General features: G+C 38.7%; 1 protein-coding gene across 2 annotated transcripts in view; it reads left to right on the top strand.

Annotated features, from left to right (window-relative positions):
- Positions 1-11806, top strand: part of nmo (serine/threonine-protein kinase nemo) — a 222173-nt gene extending 210367 nt beyond the window's left edge. The window contains exons 10-11 of one of the 2 annotated variants that reach the window (XR_011173250.1): positions 12-263; positions 6664-11806. Coding sequence is in view for 1 of the 2 variants with exons in the window: in XM_069114000.1 (XP_068970101.1) it covers positions 6664-6718 (55 nt within the window). In the remaining variant the exon portion in view is untranslated. The remainder of the gene's footprint in view (positions 1-11; positions 264-6663) is intronic. The other variant, XM_069114000.1, reaches the window with a different exon arrangement.
- Positions 11807-26884: the final 15078 nt, after the last annotated feature.

The following is a 26884-nucleotide window of genomic DNA, read 5'->3' as shown; positions in this document are numbered from 1 at the left end:
CTGCCGTCAAGTTAGAGCAAGCCGATCGCCGACCCAGCGCCCTACGCCGCGTATACGTACACGTTACTACCACTACCAGTACCGAATCAGCTATCTACCACTGTCAGCTACTATCGACTACTACCGCTATCGTCTACCACTACTACTACTACCGCTACTACCACTACTACTACCACTACTACTACCAATCGTGTTACGTCTCCTCCTGAACGAACCGAACGAACAGAGAGTCAGCTCTAGGCGGCGTGACCTCGCTCGCTGAGGTACTTGAACAAACCATTTTACCAAGCATATCTTTTTTGCATTTTCTGTTTCTTACTTATTATCATATATCTATTCGTCTTTTGTTTCCCAATTACGACCATTTCGTCCTCCTTTTTCTTGTTTCTTCTATTGTATATTTCTTCTCACTTGTTTTTCTTCGTCAGTTTTTCGTTCCATCCTCCTTGATCAACGTATCGTTATATAGTATAATATTATATTCGTCGTACTGTTTAACTCTCGCCTTGCTTCTTACGTATACTTTCTTTTCTCTTTTCTTTCTTCTTTTAATTACATAGAGACTTCTGTATGATTGATACTGTGTATATAAAAATATGCAAATATATATATATGTATATATACATATATATGTATATGTTGATGAAGTGAGTTTAAGGAATGTAGTCGAATAGCAGGTTAATACGTAGGTGTATTATGGATATGTATATATATATATGAGTGTGTATATATATATATATATATATATATATATATATATATATATATATATATATGTATGGTGGATCCTCGTGAGACACACGTTGCCGGATGCACGCCAGCGACCAGCACCGCTCGACCGACTTCCGATCCGCGCCTGACACGATTCGAGAAGCCTTCGTTGGCTACTTGGAATCGTAAATCTCCTATAATTCAGTTTGCTCTCTTCCCTATTGGCCTGTTCCTCGAAGATTTGCTAATTTTATCGATCGGTCGATCGATCGATCGACTCGCTCCCAATTTCCAACGCGTTTAAACCACGTTAACGTTTACTTTCAAAGAAATGGAATTAACCTTTTCATAGGCGGTGGAAATTATTTTTCACTGTAATTAGAGTCACGCGCGTGAGTAATGTGAAAATATATTCACGTTTATAGAGAGTGCAGCCTTTATTGAACATTAATTTAATAAAATATTGCCGATATGACCGGTGGGAACATTTGCATGCTACTTGAAAGCGATGCTGTAGGAAAGAAATAAATTGATTTTAGTAAAATATAATAATCGTCTTTTTAATAAGTTTTCTATCGAAATTTCCTTTTTCACGGAAATTTAAGATTAATAGCCAAAGCTCGGAGATCGAACGTTAGTACTCAAAGTTCGGAAAGTTAATATAAATCGACAAATTAACAAATTGTTAATCTCCTATCGAAATTTTACGCAATCTCCGGTATGAATTTTTGGCAAAGCGTATGAATAAATCTGTTTTCCAAATACCTTTCATCTTTCAACGACTCTAGCGTTAAATTATATTTGTGAAAGGATTGACAGCGCGAAATTGCTTATTAAGAAATTCGAGGAAAGTAATAGGAAACGAAGTGCAAAAAGCGATGTCTTCTCCTTTCTTCGAGAGGGAATTCTTCACGTTCCCTGGTGCGTGCGTACGTTTTTTTCAGACGTTTAAATGGCCTCTTAGAGTAACCAGTTATACATAGCAGGGCGACACTCGACGCCTCCACTTCTAAATACCGCGATAAAGATAAAGAGGCGCGGATGCCTCCCCGAGGAGGAATTCAACCGCCTTTCGTCGACGTTCCGTCGTAGGAACGCGACGAGCTCTGCTAATTAACGACAGTTTGGCGTACGAGCAATTAACGAAAGCTTTAAATCGGGTCGAAACGATACGCGTAGAAAATCTGGAACGATGGTATTCCCTTCCATGTAATCGTTCAGATATTAACAGATAAGATTAAACGTTTTGCTTCTGAACTTAGCTCGATGATCTTCGAGGAACACGTACTTTAATATTATTACGTTGTATTATATTATATATTATAATATAAAATTAATAAGATAAATAAAAAAAGGACGAATGTATGTCAACGACTCATTATGAGAATTGTCCTATGCAATTCTATAATAATATTATATTTACATTATGTTATTATTAAATACAATATGAATAGTCGAGAAACTATGTAAGTACGTGATTGTTTAAAATGTCTATCGATCGCAGAGGAACGTGTCACACGTCCATGTTTATATTTAATTATATTTAAGTGGCTGGTCGCTGGTGCGTTTTTACGTTTTTGATCGTGAGTCGCTGTGAAAGTGGTACTTGTAAATAACGCTGAGAGAGAACGGCTGAAAAGAGCGCTTTGTTGGACACGGGGAGTGTAAAAAGGCCTGATCAACCATGCAGCCTTCAGTTGAAAGAAACGGGCCCGAGGAGAGAAAAGAATTCGAAAAATAAATAAATAAAGCGATTGAACGGATCGTGTCGCGATTCATTGAGAATCGGATGAACGGGACGAAGAGAAACGACACGGGAAACGAAACTCTCTTTCGTGATGCACCTGGGTAGATCGAGATCATCTGCCATCATCCTCTCCTCTAAATCAACTTCCTGAATATCAATTTTATCCTAGAAAAGTAATTCCACAAAATAGCGTAATATTTTCCTTGAGAATGCTTCAATACATTGCTCGATAGTATCGAAATAGTAGGAGAGTAGAAAAATTTTCCTGACTCATCTAAGAATGATCCTCGTTGATATCCTTGAAATCCATAATTCTTTTAAATTACCAATTTTCGACTGAAAGTCCTGGCGTGATCTGGCTGTTGGCACAATGACCGTAATCTTCGAGTCGATTTGAATATTTTTCAACAAAACTACGTGTTTTTTTCTTGTTTTCTTTTTTTTTTGCAAAACATTCGGGTATTGAGAAAAGGGGAAGAGAAATGATTTTTTAAAATATCAATATCTTCCGTGACTTTTTCTTTTCGATCAAACTCTCTCCGCAGCGTTACCCACAATGTAGACATTTTTTTTTGCACTGATTTTGTCCATCGTTTTTGTTTTTTGTACGTTGTGTGTATGATTCTTTTTTTTTTTTGTCTTGATCTCCATTCTATTTTGCGCAGATTGTGCGGTACAATGGTAGAAATGTTGCGAGGTTGAAAAACAGAATTTTTGCGTATCGCGGAGGCCGCGCAAACTGCACGCGTGCACGTGATACTAAACTAAGAAGCAGGAGACCCGCGAAGCCATTACTGTCATTTCGCCAAGTCCGGGACGCGACATGGATTTCGGCGGAAATTTTGTCGACCCTCGGATTTGCTTTGCCAAGAGAGCTACGTGTACCACGGTTCCAGTTAACCAAGGAAACTTTGCTAAATCATCCATTTTTTCGAAAGTTTGCTCGACCAATCTCTAAGCGTCCTCTGTTGATAATTTACTTCTCGCGCAAATTCGTCGTTTGAATTTTATCACGTCCCATTATTATAATCTTAATCCTTCGCAATATTTTTCGAAATATTTAAGCTGCAAGCAAAATTTCAATTCACCAACTTTTAATAGTTTTAACAATTGGGCCAACTAAATATTGGATAGCGAAGAGAAGAGATGTCAGTAACTAGTAGATTGCGGGCTTTTACATTTATGGGAAACTTGAAGCTGCATAAATACCTAAAATACAATATACGTGATATACAAAATTGTCTAAAATATTGAAATATCTAATAGTCACAGTCTAATAATGAATCTTAGATTTAATTTTTTTAGAATTCACGACATTACGATAATTTGTATGGAGGAAAAAGGATCCAAGAATATTATAGTATTATTAGAAACAACGATAATAAATAAAATAAAATACTATAAACAAAAAAAGTGAACAAGAAAAGCAGCGAAGTTCCTCAGCATTGCCTTCTTTCATCGCGTGTATACTTGAAAACTAATGGAGCCACGTTTTCCACGAAATTTGAGGCCGGGAGGGGGTGGGAGGCGAGGGGAATAACGCGAAAAACGTTCGCGTGCAAACGAGCTGCAGCCTGACACGCGCGGCGTCGCTTTTATCCTGTCGGCCGCGGAGAAAGCGACTACTCGCGACGGGATCATTTTTTCAAAGCCCAGAAATAAATTTCGACGCAGTGGAGGTCGAAGATTCACCGATTTCGAGACGAGACGAAAAAGTTGTGGCCGAGGGTGAATTCGAGAAACAAAGAAACGAAAAAAAAAGTAGTAGCGTATTCCCTTTTTGACCGCTTTTGTTTCCGTGCTATTTTCACGACTGACTTTTCCCGCGAGCTTGGCAAAGCAAAGCGAATGGCCGGTGACAGAGACAGAAATTAGAGGCGCGCGTATCGAAAGGGAGGAACCGGGCGAGAAAGTTGCGAGCGGGCTTAAAGGGTGGCTAAAAAAACGGCGACTACGTGAAGGGGAGACGTTGCAAGGAACGGACGAGACAAATGGGTAAAGAGAGCTAAAAAGAGAGACGTGAAAATAATAGAAAAGAGATATCTTCGAGAATCTTAGTGAGAATGTATGAGCCATTTAGAAGCCACATTGATCAACTGCATACATTGAAAAACAGAGAAAGGCAACGACGTTGCAAAATCTTTGCTACCGCTTTTCTCTTTTAATTTTATATTATTTACACTATCTTCAGATCGTGGATCTTTACGTAGATTCATACTACTATGAAATTTTGTTTTTTTACCGTCTAAATATTATACCTAGAAGTACAGTAACATTAAAAATATTATATGGTTTTGCATATTACGTACACTCTGTATATTCTTGTGTATTAAAATATTTCATAAATGCGTATAATTCTACGGTTAAACGTTCTTCTTGATAAATGAACTTACAGAAGTGAGTATTGACTTTCAAGAATGAAGTATTAATCGAGTATTTGTTGTAACGAAATAGAGAAATTTCCAAACAGCGAAGTTGATTAATTTGGCTTGTGAGAGTCTCGTATGAAGTATCGAAGAAGAAAAAGAATAACGATATAGAATCGTGATTAACGGCCGGCTGTCACATATGCTGACAGCTGCATGGAAATCAGATGAAGCGTTTTTATTCTGTTGTTCAACTCCAGACCTGTCGGTTGCATCTCCCTTTTATCCGTTGTCTTCCCGGCAACGTAAAATTTGAAGAGTCGAGTCTCGCGAGCTATTTGGATATCTTGTTCACGGACTGAAACGGTTCCGAAAGTAACAATCGAAGTTTACACAGTGACAAATTCAAACGCCGCTCGCGCGTTACGATACAGTTCCGATGACAGAAGATGAGAAAAAGAGCGTGACAAAGAACGATTTATCCGATACGAAATGTCCACGCGACTCTTCGAATCGATCGTCACGAGAACGCAGAGCGTTTCCTCGGTCGAGAGTATCGAGAAGTCGATGAACGACGCGGTCCGCTGGTAGTTTTGGACCCATAGCTGCCATAGCGAATTTATTCGACCGTGTTCGCACTTCTTCCGTTCATTCATCGAGTAATACAGTACATAAAAACGACATTAATTAACGCATACGTAATTCGTAGAAGTAAAGCAGTATGATACACGCTTGAGACACACGGTAGAAAAATGAAAATATAGTCTACGAATCCCGTAGTTAATTCATTTTCTAGAAGAATCACGAATTCTCAAAGATTTCGAGAGTCGATTCTTTTGTTTTCAGAAAAATCCCTTTCTTCGGGCCAATCGTTGTGGAATGTATTTTAGTTTGCCATATCCGTTTTCTCTCTTTTTTTTTGTTCTTTTCATTTTTCTACTTTTATTTTGTATCATTTCCTTTTTTTTTTTTTTCATCACACCACTATACGATCTACCGTAACTCTAGTTGAGTTTTTACGTTGTTACATCCTCTCACCGATTGTATTTCGACACTTTCGAGACGCACTGCTGCCACTCGTTGACGATATGCTGCCCCCATCCCTTTTTACCACCATATGTCATCCCTTTGTCCGATTGTTTAGCCGACGAAACTCGAAGTGCCGTTTGAACGAATGCTTTCGACGATTGCCCACGTAAAAAGAAAAATCCTTTCTAATAGCGAGGAGCACTTTGCACTTTCGTCGTGTACCGATCTTAGTGTTCAAATCTCTGCGCGTGAGGGTATCGTCGAGCCATCGATACACGTAGTCGGTTTTACGTTATGAACCGCGTAGATGAATCGCAGGAAATGGGATCGATCTGAAGATGTGAAACTGTATGTTATAATTAGTGTTGTGTTGTCAAAGTTGCAGAAGATAAAAAGAATTCGTGGGCACGACTCGTTGATCTTGGCTCGAAGATACCCTTGACTGTGGGGCTTAGTAAAGCTGCTCTAAAATGCACGAAGAGGACGAAGAAGATGTTTGTAACGATGTTTATAAAGAAAACGCTGTTTTTTCCTTATTTTACCAAGTCCCTAGTCCGGCGTGTTTCGTTCGGAACACGGCACAGATAGCCGGAGATTTGAAAAAGTAGCTATACACCTCTGTTTCTCCCGCAAGTCTCACTTGAGAGAATATACACACCCCCGAGTAACGATCGAAAAAAAGCACATGAACGATAAAAAGAAAAAGTACGAAATAAAAAAGATAAAACGAACGAACAAAAAAAAAACATAAAAAAAGACTTGTTTTCTTTAAAATGGCAAGCACTAATGATCTGTTCGTACGACTTGCAGCTCCACGGTGGCTCATCCCTCGGAATTGCCACCCTCTCCTCACCAGTGGGAATAAAAATCTTCTCCGAAATCGCGAAAGCTGATGACGAACGCGCGGCCGAGCATTCGCTTCGCTGGAAGACAGATGTTGAAGAATTTTCGACAGCCTGGAGAAGAAGAGTGAGAAAGGACGAGGAAAAGAGATGGACAAAGTGAGACAAGGATGGAACGAAGAAGAGGAAACAGGCTGGAAAAAGGGCGAAGAAAAGGGAGAAAAGCGAATTCGGAGAAAGAAGATGGGAAGAAAGGAGAAAAAGAAGAGCCAAGAGAGACAATAGACTGCCGAGCGCTGAAGCCTCAATTTTCGACTAGCTGATATGTATATACATAGACACGTGTATGTATATAGATATCTATAAATATATATTATACATACCGCTGTATACATACGAGAGGGAGCCTAGGGAAAAAGAAAATATACCGAAATACAAAGGCGCACGATACGAAGAGCACAGTCGAAGGATTGATACACAGAAGAAGAAGAGGAAGAAGAAGAGAAAAGAAGAAGGTGAATCAGTTTCGAGGGATTGGAGTTTGGTCAACTAGAGAAGAAAAGACGAAAGAAAAGGAGGACGTATACGTAGTTTGTAAGGGAGGGTCGAAAAGACGGGCCAGTCTTCTTTTATTTTCTTTTCTTTTTAGATTTTACACGCTTCTATCATTAATGTACATGAACACATGTAAAACACGACCGCTGTGGCGCGTTTCCAACGATCGATTAAAACGGGAGAAAGGTGACCAGGATCGATTGCTCCTTCGTCGAACGTATTCGACTAATTATTCCATGAATAATCATGTGTAATGTATATATATATATATATATATATATATATATATATACATATATAAATATATATATATATACATATATACATATATAAATAAATAAATAAATATATATATATATATACATATATAAATAAATAAATATATATATATATATATATATATATATTTTACACGGTTTCTCCATCGGTAAATTTGAGAAGCGAAAAGAAGCGTTTCAGAGTACTTCGCGAGTACTCCAGTTTACCTTGTACCTGCTGAAGCGGAATCGTGGATGAGGAGAACCGTGTTCGCAAGAGGATGAAACACGATCCATAGGATCGATCGATGGCCCCTTTCGTTCCTGAATTTTTCAACGAAACGCTCAGCGCCACCCTTAGGATGTATTAAAATCGGTTCGTAAGCGTTTGTAATTAGCGTGTCCTTTTGAGATGGCGCACACACGACCGAACTACTTCGTCGGAGAAAGGAGAACTCGAGCGAGAAGCTGCATGTAAGGCGAAGACGGAAGAAGCAGAGTCGCGAATCATGGACAGAGTCAGGATTTTCAAAACTTTGCATGACGCATTGCGACGCGAATCTTGACTCCAAACGGGATGTGTCTTGAACAAAATTGGGATTGGATCTTAGAGAAATCATTCGAAGTTTCAAAGAAGTAGACATAGTTCTCTGTTACGCTAGGAGTCCTTTATTTGGGCGGAATGTTTCAAGAACTCTGATATAAATCGTTCGTTATGGGTTGAGGACCATATAGTTTAAGGACATCGACGATTTGACATGCTCGAATAAAAGGAAGAAAGTTATGGATAGCGAAGAGAACCATGATCTATGAGTATTGTATTCGATGATCTCGATGAATCCTGATGTTCGATCGATTCAACGATCGCGTCCATGGACTACGATCTAGAATTAGATCCTCGCGTTGATCTGCAAACAGCCGAGGACTCTTTTAAGAAGATACAACACCTGTTGGCCGAGATATTCGCGGCGAAGAGCGAACTTCCGTTTGCTGAAGTGCAGTGGACACGCGAAAGCTGGGCTCTAGCTTCCGTATCAGTCGCTGCGAACATTTAGTTTATTTAGCGAGTTACGAACAGCAGAGATCCTTCGATCCGTGGTGATCTCTATCAAAGTGAAAGATAGGTTTTTTAAATGAGAATTCGAAATGAGGTTCTCATCGTTTCACGGCGTCGTTCTCCATTAAGAGATATTCTACTATAGTTAGGTCGTTGTTTGTAAAAATGGGACGACGTCGCTCCTCTCTGGTAATTAGAGAAGCCACCTTGATCCGAAGGTAATTAGGAATCGCGTGCATTTCTAGAAGATACGACGCTGGATTCGCGTGTGGCGGATCGCACGCGATTTTATTCCAATAAATAAATGCACTGCCGACGAATCGTGGCGATCACGACGGTATTCGTGAACTGAAGGAGAGCTTAAGGAGCGAAGAACACAGCGTTTGAATGGAAGAAGCGATCCCTAAAAAGAATCGAAGAAGAAGGATTTGTTCAACGTTGTCCACAGAGTCGTCTTTGGTGTATAGATAAATAGACGTTCTAGTTTAATTTACCACGAACTTTATGTTAGAGCGCTTCCGTGCGAGATCTCGCTTTGGTTTTTTCATTCTTTTTAGACGTGAATGGTCGCTTACGGCCTCCGGAGTGTAGAATTAGAATGTCCGTTCTACTTTCCGAATCTGATTGCGTTTGAATTACTTAGTTTCGTTCTTCTTACGTATAAGCACGTTGTTCGTGTGTTACGATCGATTATTGTAATTGTCCTAACAAGAAAGTTTTACGTCTTGGCCAGGACAAAGTAATCGTTGTTCAGATCACGTCGAAAGTGTTTGTAGTACCATTAGTAGTTAACAATTACCATTATACCATGAATTCAAACGCACTCTGAGGCCGGACGAGCGCGCGGTATACATAATTACGTTCTGAGTGTGATTTTACTTTAAGGAAACTTAGGTAGCCAGTAGATTTTCACGAGAATTACCGTAAGGACTTTTAGGTAGCGATTTAGCGTTAGTAGCAGAAAAAAAATTAATTGGAAGCTCGTTTTTTATTATTATGGGCGACAAAGACGAGAAAGCAACGCATGTGTTCTCTTTTTTACGCAAACTCAACTAATTTCTACTATAAAACCATTTATTCGCGTGATCACGAATAAATACAAAAAAACACGTAACGATTATCGTTTAAGTAACCCTTGGCGAAAAGGGAGTTAATATAGAGAAGGAAACGGTCGGTTTTAGGGAGAGAATTTTAACGAGAACGAGAAACAGCTGCTTCTCCTGAGACACGAAAAAAAGACATGCATTTCTTTTTGAACGATCGATCAAGACCGTCGTTTTTACGATTCGGAGCAATAGAAGTGTGTACGTTTAATCGAGGTTTTGCAAGGGAAAAAATATTCAAATCGAAACCATCTACTCTCTGCAAACAATAGATGTACAGGAAATAAAAGCGAACATAGTCTATTAAATATATAATGAAGTTAATGTTTAAACGCGCGATCGCGATTTGCCCAGGCGTGTACTAAATGTTCGGAGACGATATTGAAAATGTTGCGATCTTGTACCCTTTCTTCGTGGAAGTTTTCTGGTTTTGTAGAATTTAAACAATGTCGGTCTGATCGTTTCGGCTAGCTGAAGCTCTTCTTCTCGTCATATGTAAATACGTCATCGCGTTCACCGTGTACATATATATTACTAGTTCATAAACTAAATCACCACAATCAGAGACCAGCAAACGTGGCCCGCGGAATGCGAAATTTTCGTCGTGTCTAATCGCAGACAAGCAACAATAGCTACATACAGTAGCTACGTAAGATGATGAGTCTATGAAACGTAAAAAGTCGCCTCTTTGTTGTTTAAGTGTGAAATGATTATACGCAGCGAAACGATGTCGCCTTAATTAGAAACGGTGGAAATTAAAACAAATCCCTCATACTACGAATATTTGGACGGACAGTGATGTTCCTCTTAGATCTTTTCTTTCATTCTTACTCTTTGTATTCTGCTACAGTGATGTTGATAGCGTGAAAATTGCTCTCCGAATAAGATATGGAAAAAACGTTGTGTATCTAAAATTAGAAAATGAAAAGAGAACAGAAGGTTACTGAATAAATAAATTCACAAATACATTTAGAATCCTTTTCCTTTAGAAACGAAATATTGTATTTTAAATTGTTCGATTGGAAAAGCATACTAGTGTTAGCGATCGATTGTAATTGAAGAAATCGTGGGGTACAAAGGGTGAGATTTCCTCGAGACTGATATTTTAATTATTCAACGATTATAAATCTAGCTTTCCACTTTCGAAACACAATTGAAGTGACTTCTGGAAAAAGGACTCATAAAACGAAACGATGGGTTGGATGAATTATATTAGAAATTTTAGTCTCTCAATGTTAGCCACTTTCCTATTTTCATATTTATAAGAAAAAATTAAAAAAATCTCATAACGATTCAATCTGTAGCTTAAGAAATATACTCGATATTTATCAAACATCAAACATATTTGTCATAAATCCATAGACTCCTATTCCAGAGAGCTCTTTAACCATTTTTGTTTGATGCGTGCCAATGTAAAAAAGGTTCACCTTGTTTTATCGCGGACTTTTACGTCTGGACCCAATGCTCTTTTATCTTTTAACAGCCTTTTGAACGATTCACGAAAAACTCTAGGCTTCACTTCCGCGAATTTTACTTGTCAGTCTCGTGGAACGCTCGTTCTCGCCGATGGAAAGTGCGAGAACGCTTTCAAGCGATTGGTTAGGATAAAAGAAAAAAGAAACGAAAGAAAGGAAAGAAGTGAGTGAAGAAAGGGTAGGGATTTATCCAGGACCCTTTCTAAGCGATAAGTGGTGAAAGAGGAACACCGTGGTTCCGTCCAAGTTTCGCAACGGTCCGATTTGCAATTTGATTAATTACAAGAGGAAGCGTGGGGATGAAAGGAGTGTGAGAAGATAGCGGAGAAAGAAACGAAGGGAAAGTTTGAGTGTACGTTTGAGTGTGTGCGCGTGTACCCGAGGGAATGAAAGGGAATGGAGCGAGTGTGAGCGCGTGAAATTTAATGTTTCCTATTAAATGAGAAAAAAATTTACAGATAATACATAGACGATTACTTAAACAAGATTTGTAAATACGTAGCTCACTGTAGCTGGTCAGTTGGGCATTTAACGATATACACCTCGGGATAAAGAAAGCAGGCGACAAAAAAAAAAAAAAAAACGAAGTAGCAAACAAACGAAAAAGAAAAGAAGAAAAATGATAATTAAAAAAGGAGGGAAATTTGAAAACACATCGAAGAGAGAAGAATAAAAAGAAAGAAAAAACAAAGAACGATACATAGAGATACATTACTCTCTTCGCGTTATTACACACACATACAAGTATATAGTACATAAACACACAAATACACGTACACGTATGTAACAGGAACAAACATTTTTTGGAAAATTAATGGAATGGCATGTTTTGTTGGTTCTCGATCGCAAGGAGAACGACGGAACATAAATGAATAATAACTGGAGGCTAGGTGATAATTCATAAGTCGTAAAATACCTACGTTATCAGATAATGACGATATTAGACAATTAAGCGACAAGAAAAAAAAATCCACGTATACTTCACACTAGCAAATATGCCTTCGTTATGGAAAGTGGCTGGCACGTGATGCACCAAACAATAAAGTTGCTACGGATTAAAAAAGAAAGAAAAACTAGTAAAAAAAGACGACTGCAAAACGGTGGGTCTCTTGTCTCCGATTTGGCACGTCATTATTCTTTTTTTCTTTTTACCTAGTTTCCTTTCTCCACCCTTTTTCATTTTCTCTGCCTCTTTCTATTTTTTATTTTCAGTTCTCTGTCTCTAGCACTGTCGGTTGGAACACGTCTCTTTCGCAGGTTTTACACCCGCACCGTTCTTTCCTTCGACAAACCATGGCACCGGATTCAGCTCAGCTTTGCTTTCAGCTACTTTCGTTTCTGCTCGAAGAGACACATCCAGTCGGTTAGTAACGATACGAGGATACAAAAACTGCCAAGACGCCAGTCTATTACCTAATTCCATGACAGTCAGCCACACGACGTTCAAATAAATAAACTAGAAATTAGGGCTGTACTTAAAACACGTTTTATAGTTCCTTGAACCTTCCCTTGAATCCTCCTCACATCAACCGAACACTTCACCACTTTTACTCAAGATCACTATGACAGTATTGGATCCTCAAACTCGCTTCCAATGAATAATTTCCAACGAAGCCTGTGAAGTTTGAATCAAGTATGAAACCTCGAAAGGGCGTTATAAGAGGCACCTTTGTAAATTAAAAAAAAAAAAAAAAAGAAAATTTAAAGAGAACCGCTATATTATAAAATATATAAAATATAATTTAAAATATAAATATGTATAAAATACGATATAACGTCATTGTCCCCACACTAGTAAGACGATCGACTGGCGTGTCTCTCTGAGATCCCTGCAATTAATTGGTCCACAATTAATCCACAATTGGTCCACAACACGCACACACCAGATTCTTGGTGGCCAAGAGACGAGACAAGAGTGACGCAGATTTCGCGTCCTTTCTCTCGAACGATTTTTGTCCCTTGATACGAAATACGGGAAAAGGGAGAAACCAAGATTAGAAAGCTAAGCACTTTTCGACTTTCGCGTGTACAATGAATAGCCGAGCGTATTTTTTTCTTTTTTTTTTTTCGTTGAGGGACGACAGAAGGGAATAAGAAGGGGAGAGAAGCAGGAAATTCTGTCGCCGTCTTCGTATCGTTGTAGCGTCGTAGCGGAAGATGATAAACGTGACGACCTGTCGTTAGTAACTAAGAGGCCTTAATATATTGCGTTTACGATATATTATAACACAAACACACATTCACAAACACACGTCGGTTCAATTCTAAGCATAAAAAATACACGAGAGTAGCATAGACGGGAACACAAGATACACATTTGGAAGTTAAGTGCAAGTAATCGATAGTACAGGGCACGGAAAACGAAACAATCTATTTAGTAAACAAATTCTAGAGAACCCTGCGACTGCGAGTAGTTTTGGATTGTTCGAGTAGATTCATCGTACTGTAAAGTCGCATTTTTCTCTTTGTAGGATCGTTACGGATTAATCTTGCTATCGTTCCTCTTATGTCGATACCGTCGATACGTGATTAATTTAATTATTAAAATTTTAGTTTGTTTAAACGAATAATAATATTTATCTTCTCCAGTATAACGAGATTTCGAAATAAAATGTAAAATGAAGCTATTAGTATTAATAATCGTGAAAGAATTCAAACTATCAAAAATATTCCTAAAATTGATTCAAAATTTTACGGACAACTGATATTTACTGTCGTGGATAATAAAAATATTTGAAGAAGAAGCTTCTAAATCTTTTCATTTATTGCGAAGACTAGTGTCTTCGAATAGAATCAAAATATATTAGACAAGTTCTGAACTGAACGTATAATCAAATGATTTTAAATTACGTTATAAAGTTGGACACTTGGACATATTGTAATTTTAGCATAAGAGAAACGATACGTAGACGTGGAGACTTTACGCGATAAAAATAAGAGAACCCTTTAAAACATAAATCTCTTGTAGCAAGAGAAACGCTTGATTTAATCCTCTCGGTGTCTCTAGCACGTTTCCATCGTAAACAAACTAAAATCTGATCTAAGAACGAGTACCAAGCATAAGTCGAAGATCGAAAGCACAGAATGGGCAGTCGTGGGGTCCTAGAAAACGAGTTTAAGCGCGATTTTCCTCGTTCTATTCTGCATGGATTTCGAGATAATGCGTTAAACGGGTCGAGGAGGAAGAAATCGTTATCGTATATGTAGATGTAAACGATGTAGAAATAAATGACGAAGAACGTTTATGACTGATAGTAAAAGCAAGATGGAAATGGAAATGATGCCAGTGTGATGTATGCGGCACAAAGATTAAAATATAATTTATTTCATTTCTGGAATATTTCCAACAACGAGAACACGATTATTCGATTTCTAAATATTTGAACACAGTATCCGAAAGATTCTAAAGTTGTCCAGAATATTCGATATAACATTTTGACGTTTTAAACATTTTTGAAAATAAGAACGCTAACCGATTTCTAAATATTTGGCTACTGTATTTGGGAAATTCCAAGTTTCTCAATATCCGATATAAAATATTCATTTTTTCGACGTTTCTAAAAATAAAAACGCTATTCGATTCCTCGATATTCGAATATTTCGTTTGGAAATTCCAAGGTTTCTCTGTATGCGATACGAAGTGGTGAATTTATCGATGAGAGAAGAGAATGAACGCAGAGAAGAACGAGGTAAATCGATTTGTACAGTGACAACAGTTTTCCAGACGCACGTCTGTTCAGAAGCAGATGGGAAGGTAAATTATCATTTGCACGTGCCACATTTACAGCGTATCTCATTCTAAAGAGGACTTTACCGATCGTAGTTCTTCCCTGGGAGTACAGTTTTCGCATCAGCACTGCCAGTTTATCATTGTTAAACGGAGGAATCGCCATCGACCCCATCGCTTTGTTCGCGTTGTTCAATTCCGGTCTCGTTCTAGATTCGTAGACGTTCAAAGAATTTTTCGAAACGCGTGTAAATTTCAACATCTGCCGATTATATCCGCATCCACGTACAACTACTCCTAAATAGTTCCAACAACGTTTTCTTTCATAAAAATGACCATTGATTCGTTGTAACAATTTTCATTTCACATATCAATTATTCAATTAGAAATAATGATTCAATTAGAAATAAAATACTTTTCGGAGAATTCTTCGGACGTCTCTCGTACTTTCCAACTCTCTAGCAGAGTGACAGGGCAGAGAAAGAAATTCGAATGAGAGAAGAATAGTTCGTCACGTGCGTGTAATATCTGTAAAAAGGAAATGGCAACCGTCGAGGAAATAGAATCGCTATAGTGACTTTGGAAACTCGACGGCGAGCACACTGTTAGCACTCGTAAGCGTGTAAATATTAGCGTGTAACCTCGAGAATTCGCGTACCTTGAAAGTAGCCCGAAGCCTTTTCACAATTAGCGATAACGGAAGAAGAAAGAAAAGAAAGAAAGGAGTTACAGAGAAGAGAAAAGAGAAGAAGAAGAGGACACTTCGATATTCCCTCGATGACGAAGGGTATGCATCGAAAAATGAAAGAAAAAAAGAGCGAAAGAGATAGAAACGAAGGGAGAAACAGGCAGGCACAAACACAAAAAGACCTCAATCGTGTTGTTGTAAATAGTAGAATAGAGCTCGATCTAAGGTAAACAAAAAATCGTTAAGGTTCTAAGGTTTTAATCGTGTAGGGTACGTACTTAAAAATTATTCGAGGACGAACATTTTTTCAATGGGCAGGCACGTATTTTTTAGGGTTAGCAATCGCGTGGGTGTTAAGACGAGCGTCGAGCTGTGGAAGTTGTACCCTTATGTACGCATTTTCTGATTCTAGTATTTTCTCTTTTTTTTTTTTTTTTCGTCACTTTGAATTCCTCATTCTCCCCTCGCTAATCTTCCATTCTCGAGCTAGACTGTAAGAAAGAAAAGAGAAGAAAAATCTGTTACATTCTCAGAAAACCCTTGACACCGAGAAAATAAAGCTCGCGCCCGTCTCGATGTTTCCTTTTTTGCGTTACGTGGTTGCGTTCGTTCTCGCGCGGACGGGCGAAGCTCGTTTTTACTCTTTCTCTCTCTATACACGTACGTATATATACATATAAATTATACATACATATTAATAAAGGATAAAAAAAAAATGAAAAAAATAGCTGGTACTTTAGTATATATAAATACTAGGCTCAACGATCCGGCACTTCTCGATTTAGGAAGACGATCTAGCCTCTTCGGACGCATCGCGCGAGGATATATTTTTTTTAAAACGAAATATCTCGACGGCATGGTTTTACTCGCAGAACTCTCGCTCGTTCGACTCACTTGTCTCTTTCTCGCGTTCGAATCATCGAATACGAGTCCCCGAATCATGTAGCAGACTCTGAAATACTTCGAACCGTGGAAACACCTTTTCGCTCGAACGGAACGCCTCTCGAATTTTTCTTACCGGGACGATCTATGTTTCTAGACGAGATTAGAACAAAGTCAAGTGCAAACGATGAATTCACGGAAAAAGGAAAGAATAAAGAAGAAAAATGAGAAGAAAAAAAAAAGACAAAATGCGAGTGCTCGATCGTTGATCGATTTATGATCGTCTATTTAATGTTCTGCGTGTCCCTTGTTCTTGGTGTCTTGTACTTGTAAATATATCCGTGATAAATAAACCTATGGAGTCCTGTCGTTTAAACAGCCGTCGATTAAAAGAAGAAAAAAGAAAAATTCCTCTGTGATAGCTTTAAAATAGAAACGATACAAAACTATTAAATAAAATAAAAATCCTTTACTTAAATAAAAATCGTATTCGTATGTATCGACTCGAATTGTTAGAACACACAAACTCACAATTTTGCACAAGTAGTTTATTAACAAATCATGGAATGTTATGAGAATGATTGACGTCAGGACTTCTCGAACGTGGTTTGCAAGCAGGTTCGTGGGAAACGCGTGGCGAACCACGCTCGAAGGGTGAATCTTGACCTCTTCGTGGACTCGTGCGTTTAATTAACCCCCGATCAAAGCCACCGATTAGCGTGGCGTCTGTATATACAGTGAAATTTTGTCGGCGATACGTGTACGTAAAGCGATAAGCGTGTGAACTCTTTTAAAACTTTACAGGTACGTTTACGCGTAGAGGTTCTTTCATTCGTTTTATCCCCGTTAAATATTTTATTCTTATTAACGTCACGAGAAAACGTTTCTAAGAAAAATTATTTATTTCTGACACACGATTCTTCGTGTCACAGTTAATAATAGAGAATATTTAACGAGGTGAAAATAAATGTGACAGCCTGTACATGTACGAATATTCTACGGATATGTATATGTAACAAATTCTTTCGTGTCGATGCTATTACACACGTAGGATCGTTTCTATTAGCGGGTATATATGTGTACTTTTTTAGAGGCGAACAGGCGATCGTCCATTCGCGCTCGAACCACTCTAAATTCACGGCCAAAATAATGTTTAGGGATGCTCGTATGCCTTCTACACATACACCTGAACACACACGAACACTTGTAAGATTTATATATTAGCTGGGACGCATGGGGTGTCGATTAAATTGTCGCGACCCCTTTCCCATACGAAAAGAAGAAACAAGTAAAAGATAATAAAAATTCTTACAAAAATTGGCTCAAGAATATTTGAAAATTATTTATATTATATTACAGACCATCCACCTTTGTTCTTAAAAATCTAGCGAAAGAAATAGAATTATTCGACACATTTGAGACTTTTCTCCGAAACAATCGAATTAATCTTCCGTTTTACGGAGTTTCCATCAACCGACGATGTCACCCCGTGTGCACAGCATTTAATGTACGTTTTCTCTTCCTCTTCCTAGCAACTTGCCCGAACTTTCATACGAACGATGCTCGTGGAAAACGATCGAGAGCCTGGCGACTAAGCTCGCTAGGAGATCGTCGATCGATAAAATCGCGATAGTCTGTATCTATTAAGAAACGTCCGTCTGGCGATAAGGGCGGACCTTGTGTAATATATTATTACGTCGCAACGATAGGTGGCAAGAGTTAATATTTGTAGGTAAAAAGATAGGGGAACGAAGTAGAAAGGCTGATCTCCGCCGTGTAATTTTTGTATTTTCGGGAAAGCGAGGCCGACCGACCGCGTTAATAATGGTAATTGTAAAGACAGTACAATTTTGCATCGCTACTCGCAGCGTTTTATTAAATACGATTTAGTAGAGGTCAGCGATTACCGAATAATCTTTGTAATATAAAAGAAGAGCACGAGTGGGTGGAGAAATATGTCGCGGAGGTGTCGAGCGACGATTTCCTAGTTGGCTCGATTCTCGAAGAACGAGATCAGAGAGATATTTTTGAAAAAACTTTTCTCGGAAGAATATTTTGCACGAAATTCGATAGGAGTGGTGCGAAGAGAGCGGATTTTTCTCACGATAATAAAAGAATTCCCTGATGATAGAAAAAGGGAGAAAAATGTACAAGATCGGACCGAGAACGCGTTGTCTCGATCGAGTTTCCGCCTTGCATCGTCGATAAAGTTCGGGGATGTTTTCTTCGATATGTTCTAGAAAACAAGTGATAAGATTTAAAGGCCGTCGTAACAGAGGCAATGTACTCAGTGTAAATAGGAAAGAACAAATGAAACTGTAAAGAAGTAACACGAATGCAGATAAGAAACAACAACTAAAATAACAATTACGTGTCTACGATGCCTATATCTGTTTAATCTACGTAAAACGAGATGGAAGCAATTAATTGCTGATCACTATTAAACTAATAACTAAACAACAGTTTATTCTATCTGTGTGTGTCGGTTTCGATTGGACATAGATTTTGTATCACCCTTTTCTCCGTGTATGGTGTGTAGCCAGGGGGTCGATTTCGGGGGGATGCGGGTTAAAACGAAATTAATTTAATAAATATACTTATATATTTAATTTAATAAATATAAAAAATAATGAGATCAAATTAAGGATAATGCTTATGGACAAATTTTATATTACAATCTATAATAATTTTTACGTCGGAGAATAAATTTTTTTTTTTTTTTTTTTTGATAGATCCATGTTTGACTTTGTACGTTCATGGTGAAAGGAACGATCGATGATCAACGATTGGCTACGAAAACATTAAAATCCTATCCCGTTCCCATCGAAATCGACCTTCTGAATTGTAGATTCAATCGTGTCTTTCACAACTAAGTAGTCTTTGTAAATCGATTTCCGATAGACGAAGTCGCGTTTCTTCGAAACTAGCTGGTAACTTAAAACATACTGTAAGGAACCGACCATAATGGTATATCAGTATATCGATACACTGTTGCGTCGATCCTTTACGACGGAGAGAGGAGATTCGCACAGACTATTCGATGTACGCTTTCGATCAACGCGCGATCTTGATCGCAGTCGATATATTTCAAGATTTATCGTGCACATGTCGTAGATATGTCTACGCACCGGGTGCTTCGAGACCAGTTTTGAGAAATTATTGGAAATCAAAATTCGAAACGAATTACCATTACTGTTTCTTTCGCGTCGAAATCGAATTCCAACTGTTATCGAACGTATTATCAATGAATTTTCACTCGAACTTATACTTAAAGTTTAGTTAAATAAAAAATTCTCGACACATTCGTCTTTACGTTTCTTTCGCGCGTATATCGAATCTGGAATTGTTATCGAACGCTTTATCGGCGAGTTTTCGTTTGAAAATTATGCTTGAAATTTAATGAAAATTCTGGACACGTTTCAAGTATGAACGTTTTTCGAATAACATTTTTGGAAAAGGAAAAAACAGAACGAAATTGGTCTTAAGCCCTTATTTTCTCTGGTAACTAGCTGTAAAAACTTCATCAATTATAATTAAAACCGCGTCGAGGATTTTTAACGAAGAATCTAAACAAAAGAGAGGAGTTTTTATTTGCATTTTTCTTTTTTCTTTAGATTCTTCGTTAAGAAGAGCGATCTATCGATATATGCACATTTATCGTCGTAGAGTGGATCTTCACGGAAAAAAGATCGTAGTCGATTCCAGCCTTTCTAATTCCAAGCGTTCTACTCTACAACTTTCGGCTAAATAATCAAATACCATGGGAAACTATGAATCAAAAGATGTGAAGAAGAGAAAGAAAAATGCAGCACGTAAACACACGGATAAACAAACGAAGGAACACGTCGTGCGTGAATGCACGCGCGCGCGCGCACACACACACACACACACACACACTAGTATATTCACAGCGAAAGGAAAAAGAGACAAAAATTCAAAGGCGAGGCGATTAAACTTTCCCGATGAAATTTTTCGATCGCTCGATAATTTGCATTCGCGCGTCGTATAATTTTTCGCGACAACGTAGGATCGATTGTGTAAATTAAGTTTATAAGATTCTCTCCGACTGGTAGCGTAAGAAACGATCGATTGCAGCGAGAAATCGGAAATAATCCTCTTTCGAAAATCTAACAACTAAAATTTTAATTTTCATCGACATTATTTCTTTGCAATAGTTTCTATCAAAATTGGAATGAACATGTGGAGAATTATTAGATATAATTTGGTTTCTCGTTGCATGCGACTACAAGAAAGAAATTCTAGTTCATACGCATAATAAAATAGCAACGTTTTGTATAGTGCGAGCACGTTTTTCGGACTCGAAAGTTTAATCGAAAGCATTTTTTCGAAACTCCACGTCTCAGCCTTCGGACGATCGACAGAACGACGAATTCTAAGGACAAACAAAATAAAATAAAAGGAAAAACATGGAAAATCTGAAAAAAAATACCAGAGCATTGAAGACTGGCAATCAAAACTAACGTAGGCAGATTTAAAACGCAGATTTATTCTGGTGTCTAGCACGATCGTGCGCGGCCTTGCCAGCACGCAAGCGACTCGAATACAGAAATTATTTTCGATATGTCGTGTGTTTGATATCGAAGGAGATCGTTCTGTTTGCCTTATCTAAATTTACCGACAATGCAGAGCAAAGATCATTCCTGGATACCTTTGATTAAGAAAACAGAAAAGGAGAGAAAAAAAAACAAAATTAAAGAACATTGATGAGATGCCAAAAAAAAAGAAAAGAAAAAAAATTGATTGAAGCAGGAATTGTGTAAAAATAATACGAAAATAATATCCTTGGAATATTTCGAAATATGTATTTGATTTGAGTGTGTGACGACGATCGTACTAAGCAAGAATAAATCGACGAAAGAAACTAAATGCAATTCTATGCATCTCTCCTTTAATACAAAAAGTAAACAAATAAAAAGAAATAGATCGTACAGTTTTGCGAGTAAAATGCGCGTCTAATGTAACGCTAGTGAGTAGATAGGTAGGTACCTGCATTTCATGAAATTTAACATGCTTAAATAGATCCTTAATAAATCGTTATACATGTTTTGATAAATCGTCGTCCTTTTTTTTTCTAAAACCTTCAAAGATACTGATCACCGTTTGAACTCCGTGATTCGGAGGAAATTCCATCTAAATTTTACTTACACCTACCTTTGTCCTACTACCAAAATACCATAAAAAATATATTCATTTGAATAAAGAAATTATTGGCAGCGCGACAGAGTATATCAATACAAATTACCTGCTATTCTTACAACATCGATCCTTTGTTTCTCGGAACGCTCTTATCTAAATTAATTTCGTATCTCTGTCAAAGTCGCTATCAAAATATTAAATTCGTAAACAGATATCTTCATTTTGAAATACAGAACCATCGACAACCAGCAGAATGCACTATTCAGAAATATAGAAAAAGAAAAATGCAAAAATGACGCAGCGATATCCCTTGCAACAAAAACGTTGCAGTCATCGTGTCTCGAACTCGCATTTGAACAGTTCGTTTCCTTTGTGACAAAAACCTCGTGACACGATACCAGACGACGGGGAATTCTTTTTCTGTTTGAAGAAGAACGTCTCGAAGGCGGAAAAAGCGCGAGTACCGACGACCAAGTCTTGGCTTTTGCAAGTGGCGAGTTGAAGGAGGTCTCCGAGTCGAGCAATCGGCGCGCACGACACCGATTGGCAGTTGGGACATTGACGATAAATGGCAGACCGGCTAGCGGAGAAATTACAGCCAGGGAGATTCTAATCAGGCTGTCGGACGCCATAAGTTACGCTGTTAAGGAGTCACAGATAACAGCCAAGAAAATAATAAGACCTAATGAAACTGTTTGCAAGGCTGATTAATGATAAAGGGAAGCGAGTCTTAGATTACACGTGGGCAGGCCTCTGGGCTTTTTCCTTTCTCTCTTTACAGCTAATATCATTACCCACTGGACATCCACATGGTTTCTTCTCCAGCTTTCTATCCTTTTTGCACGCTGTCTGGCTGGCTCGCTGAAAAAGGTAACGGATTTTGCCCGATCGTCCAGATTTATCGATCGGACTCGCCGATACACGAATTAACTGTACGCGGGATCTATCGAGTGGAGAACCGATCGTTCGAGGTAAGTTTCGATATATAAGCGAAGATAACGAGAAATAATTGACGATGTGGCGATATATGCGCAATATCTTTCCGCGCTTTGCTATTGAGTCAGTTTTTAACGTGTCGTCTCTATATTTGTATCTGTTATTATCTGCAATCGTCAAAACGAGAATGGCAACGGTGTAAATCAAGATCTTGAGAAGTGAAATTCAATCACGTAAATTCGATAACATTTAAACGTGTAAACGCTGTTTTAGTTTCGTAAGTGCTTGAGTTATAATCTTAGAACTGCGGATATTTGTGCAGTTGACAAGCGTAAATATTCGAAAACGTGCAAGAACAGAGAAAAGACAGACAAATGTTCCATTCCACGTAAAACATTGTTCCGTGATACTAACCCAACTTCGACTCCCACCTAATACAAGAAACTGTGTCCAGAAGAAGAAATTAAGACTCGAATTTCGGGCCGGTGACCTCGTTTCCCTCTCTCTAACGTTTCTGTTCTCGTCGAAAAGAGTACCGTTTCAAAATTGCGGCGCACAGTGACCGAAAGCGGAAGCCAGGGTCGCGTTTGGCCCGGTGGTCCGACCTGAAATCGACGTGATCGGCATATCGACGACTACGACGATGAGGACGATGACGACGATGATACATATAAGCAATGTTTACAGGCGGTACACGATAAGAAACGACGTTCGTGTCGCGCGAAAGAGAAGAACCTCGAAGCCGGCTTTCTTCGAGTTTCTTCAGTCTTCTTCTGGCTCTCTTTCGATTACGTGCTCACCAGTTTTTAACTGCCGCGTATGCCCATCGAATCGCGTGCTACGAAGTTCTTAATCTATCGCTTTCATCGAACGTGCTCGCCCGTTTCTAACTATAGAAACTAATATCGTTGGAAAATATTATCGACTAGTCGTTAAGTGCGCTGATGCGATAACGAGTTGCGAGTTGCTCGTTTGACTTGTTCCAGGCGAGAAAATACGATCTTTGTTAACTGTTATTTGTTTTTGGAAGAGCATGGAACAGCCAAGGATTTCTTATAATTATAGGATAATTTGTTTGTAGGTGTGCTACGTAATTATACAATGGGAAAAGTATATTTAATTAAATCATGAACGGTTGTAGTCCATTCTTAACGATAAGTTCGTCTTTAAGGAAGTAAAGCTCGTGATATTTTTCAAATGACTACCTTGTTAAAAGAAACATGAAGATAGCTTTAGTTACGTGTCAAGCACGAGTCTAGTAAAATACAACGTCGAGGAAAAATTTGTGTAAAATCTAAGAATTTTGCTATTGCCACAGATGTCGTAGAATTTAAGAAAAGCAATTAAGAAAAGATTCTATTGGCAGGACAAAACTCTTTTATTAAAAATCTTGCAAGAAATTCACTCAACGTCGATCATCGATCTGAAACCAATGACGTAATAATATAGAGATATTAGAACGCACTTTTCTACTCAACTACAGTGTTTCCAAGCGACTGTGACAAAAACATACGTAATGTTCCACCGATAAAGACGCGAAACGAACGAAATGATGTCAGCGATTTGCAGATATAGCGAAAGAGCGGCGGCTTAAGTGAGATTTAACCTCAACGTGCGAGCAAAGTATCGCGAAAACGAGTTTCGTTACGTCAGAATGTCGCATGAAAATTCCATCGTGTCATCTCTGGTATTTGGTCGATCGAACGTCGTCATGGAACAGTGGGACAGTGAAAAAGAGACACGGAAAACGGCTAGAGGATCGATTTCCTTGTTTCAGCCTGCCTATTTCGGTCTCGACCAGGGAAACGACACTCGGCCAGGTTGTTCGCAGCGTTAACGACGCTAGTTTTCACGCGTTTCATCGCTTCATTGACAAAACGAGTTTCCGCGGGACGCGCGCTGACGCAAGTGACTGTTTACGATCAACACGTGCTGCGCAAGAATGAAATGCACGGACCTCTGTTGCCAGTTATGTGTCGAACGCTTCGCGATCCGTTCGTCCTCGCATTCTCCGTCACTCGAAGGGCGCGAAATCCATTTTGAATCGATGATCCAACAAGTGTGTTTATGCATCGATCAGTTGTGAATTAAACCTTGCGAGTTTGAGCTCCAAAGTGTGGTTCGAAAGTTGTGCGAAAATTTGTCGCGGAGATTCTTTGCGTATAGAAGATTATCGTGGTGAATTGAAAGTGTACTGCCTCGAAATTCGAAGGAAGTTAGTAAATTTCTTTGAATCGATGACCCAAGAAGATTTCGTAAGTCGATCAATCGCAATCGAAAAGTTAATGAATTTGAAAAAGTGATTCGACTAGTTGGAGATTTCGTTGTTCGCGTATACAGAATTATATTCCTCAGTTTGAATAGCGCTGTATAGTGTTGAAATTCGGAGAGAATGATATACCAAGTTTCTTTGTATCCACGATCGAAGAAGCGTAGAAACTTTATCTTCGTCGCTTGTGAAAGTGCTTCGCTTATTAAAAGTTTGTGATTTCGTATATGTAATCTTCGTGTATGATATATGTATAGAATTACATACTGCAAATCGCGATATATATTGCGCTTCAAAATTCTGAACATATCAAGAAAGACAACGTATCAAAAGTGAAAATTAAAAGATCGAACGTTTAAGATTCCTCGTGTACGTAAGTGCGGTACAAAACTACGTATTTCGAACGTTGGTGTATTTTGTTTAGAAGTTGGAAGAGAATTGTTAACATTTTGAAACTCGTACGAGCGGAATCTTTGCCCCGAATCACGCGAGTACAAAGTCGAATCTCTCTGTTCCCCGCCATAACGAAATCTAGACGAAGGTGAAGAAATTCTTCCTGGAAAGTGGATCGTGGAAGTGGAGAACGTCGTAAATCTTGGTATATTCTCTAGGAGGAGCGATGGAGGAACCGGAAAGACCAGTCGCGAACGGCGTGACAGGAAGGATCGCGTGGATCTTTGTTTTCGCGAAGCTCGATAAACTACGAGTACTGTCGTTGGAGGGGGGAAGGCAGTGAAACGCTGACGACAGTGATGTAACGGTGGAAAATAAAGCGGTGACTCGCGTGGATATTGGTACCGTGTGCTGGCGCACGCGTAAACACGTGGAAGCGGACTTTCCTCGAATTTCGGTGGCAGTTTTTCAAATACGCCGATCCGGTGACCAACTCTTTCTCTTATCGTGATCCACGAGTCTCGAATTTTAATCACTGTTCGAGAAGATAGTCGTTTCGCGCCAATATTTGAATTTATATTTAACGAACCGCGAGACTTCTTTGTTTAACAAGATTCGGTATGGTTATCGGCTCGGTTATGATTGCGAATTATTGTATTATCGACGTTTTACGAACGTTAAAGTGCAACGATCGGCGAGCCTTGAATTTTTACTCGAAAACGTCGCGACTCCGTGGCCATATTTGAAGTAGAATTTGAATTTCAAATAGTACGATATATTCTTCAAATCGATTCGATATGTTAATATCAGTTTGTGTGGTACATTAAGAATCTATGTGATCGTGAATCTACGATCCTATAGATCGTCGTCTCGTTCATATTTTATAGAAAAATAAACAGCGAAGTGTGACGATCGACAAGCTTCGAATTTTATTTACCGTACAAAATTGTTGGAACTTCGCGCCTATATTTCAACTTGAATTTCAAACATCGCGATGCTTCTTTCAACTCGATCTCCTACATCGACATACTGTACATTTGTGTAGCAACAAACGATTGTATATATTGTATATTAAGATTCTTCGTGATCGTGAAACTATCCTTTAATCTCGTGGATCGACGAACGAGCGGTGAAATGCAACGATCGACGTGTTCGAGACGCGCGAACCATTCGTCGAGACCATATTAAAAAACATTCTTGTGTAACACGTCAGATTCTATTTTCGACTTGGCCAACCTCTTGACACTCGTTAGAGGTTCCACGTTCCCGTATCGACGGGTCAAAACTGGAGCTGTTATCGCTCAACTGCACAACCACGCTGGTCCATAGTTGGCGCCAAAAAGCATATCGAAACCAGGAGAAAAGTCGAGGAAACGGAACATGCACAGCGATCAACGACTCGTAACGAATTTACGTGTTTCCGCGATTTAGAGAAGTTACGCTTCCGAAAAGAGAAATCACCGAGCGAATGAACGAATCGCCGACTCGAAACCGATTTTTATCAAGAAAAGTCTAGTTTTCCGTTCGACTCACCTACTTTGTCGATCCCGGAGAGACGTTGCACGACGAAACTTTATATTTCCACGAGTTGCACAGCTGACACGGTAATCTATATTATCGGAGTATTACTGTCAGCCCATCCGTTCTTTTCCATTGCTACGGTTTCTTCAGTTTCATGCGGTCGTTTCAT

The sequence above is a fragment of the Bombus flavifrons genome, chromosome 5 (genome assembly GCF_040668555.2).
Source record: "Bombus flavifrons isolate JBK064 chromosome 5, iyBomFlav1_principal, whole genome shotgun sequence".
NCBI lineage: Eukaryota > Metazoa > Arthropoda > Insecta > Hymenoptera > Apidae > Bombus > Bombus flavifrons.
The sequence above is the reverse complement of the archived record's forward strand: the minus strand, read 5'-3'. Positions and strand labels throughout refer to the sequence as shown.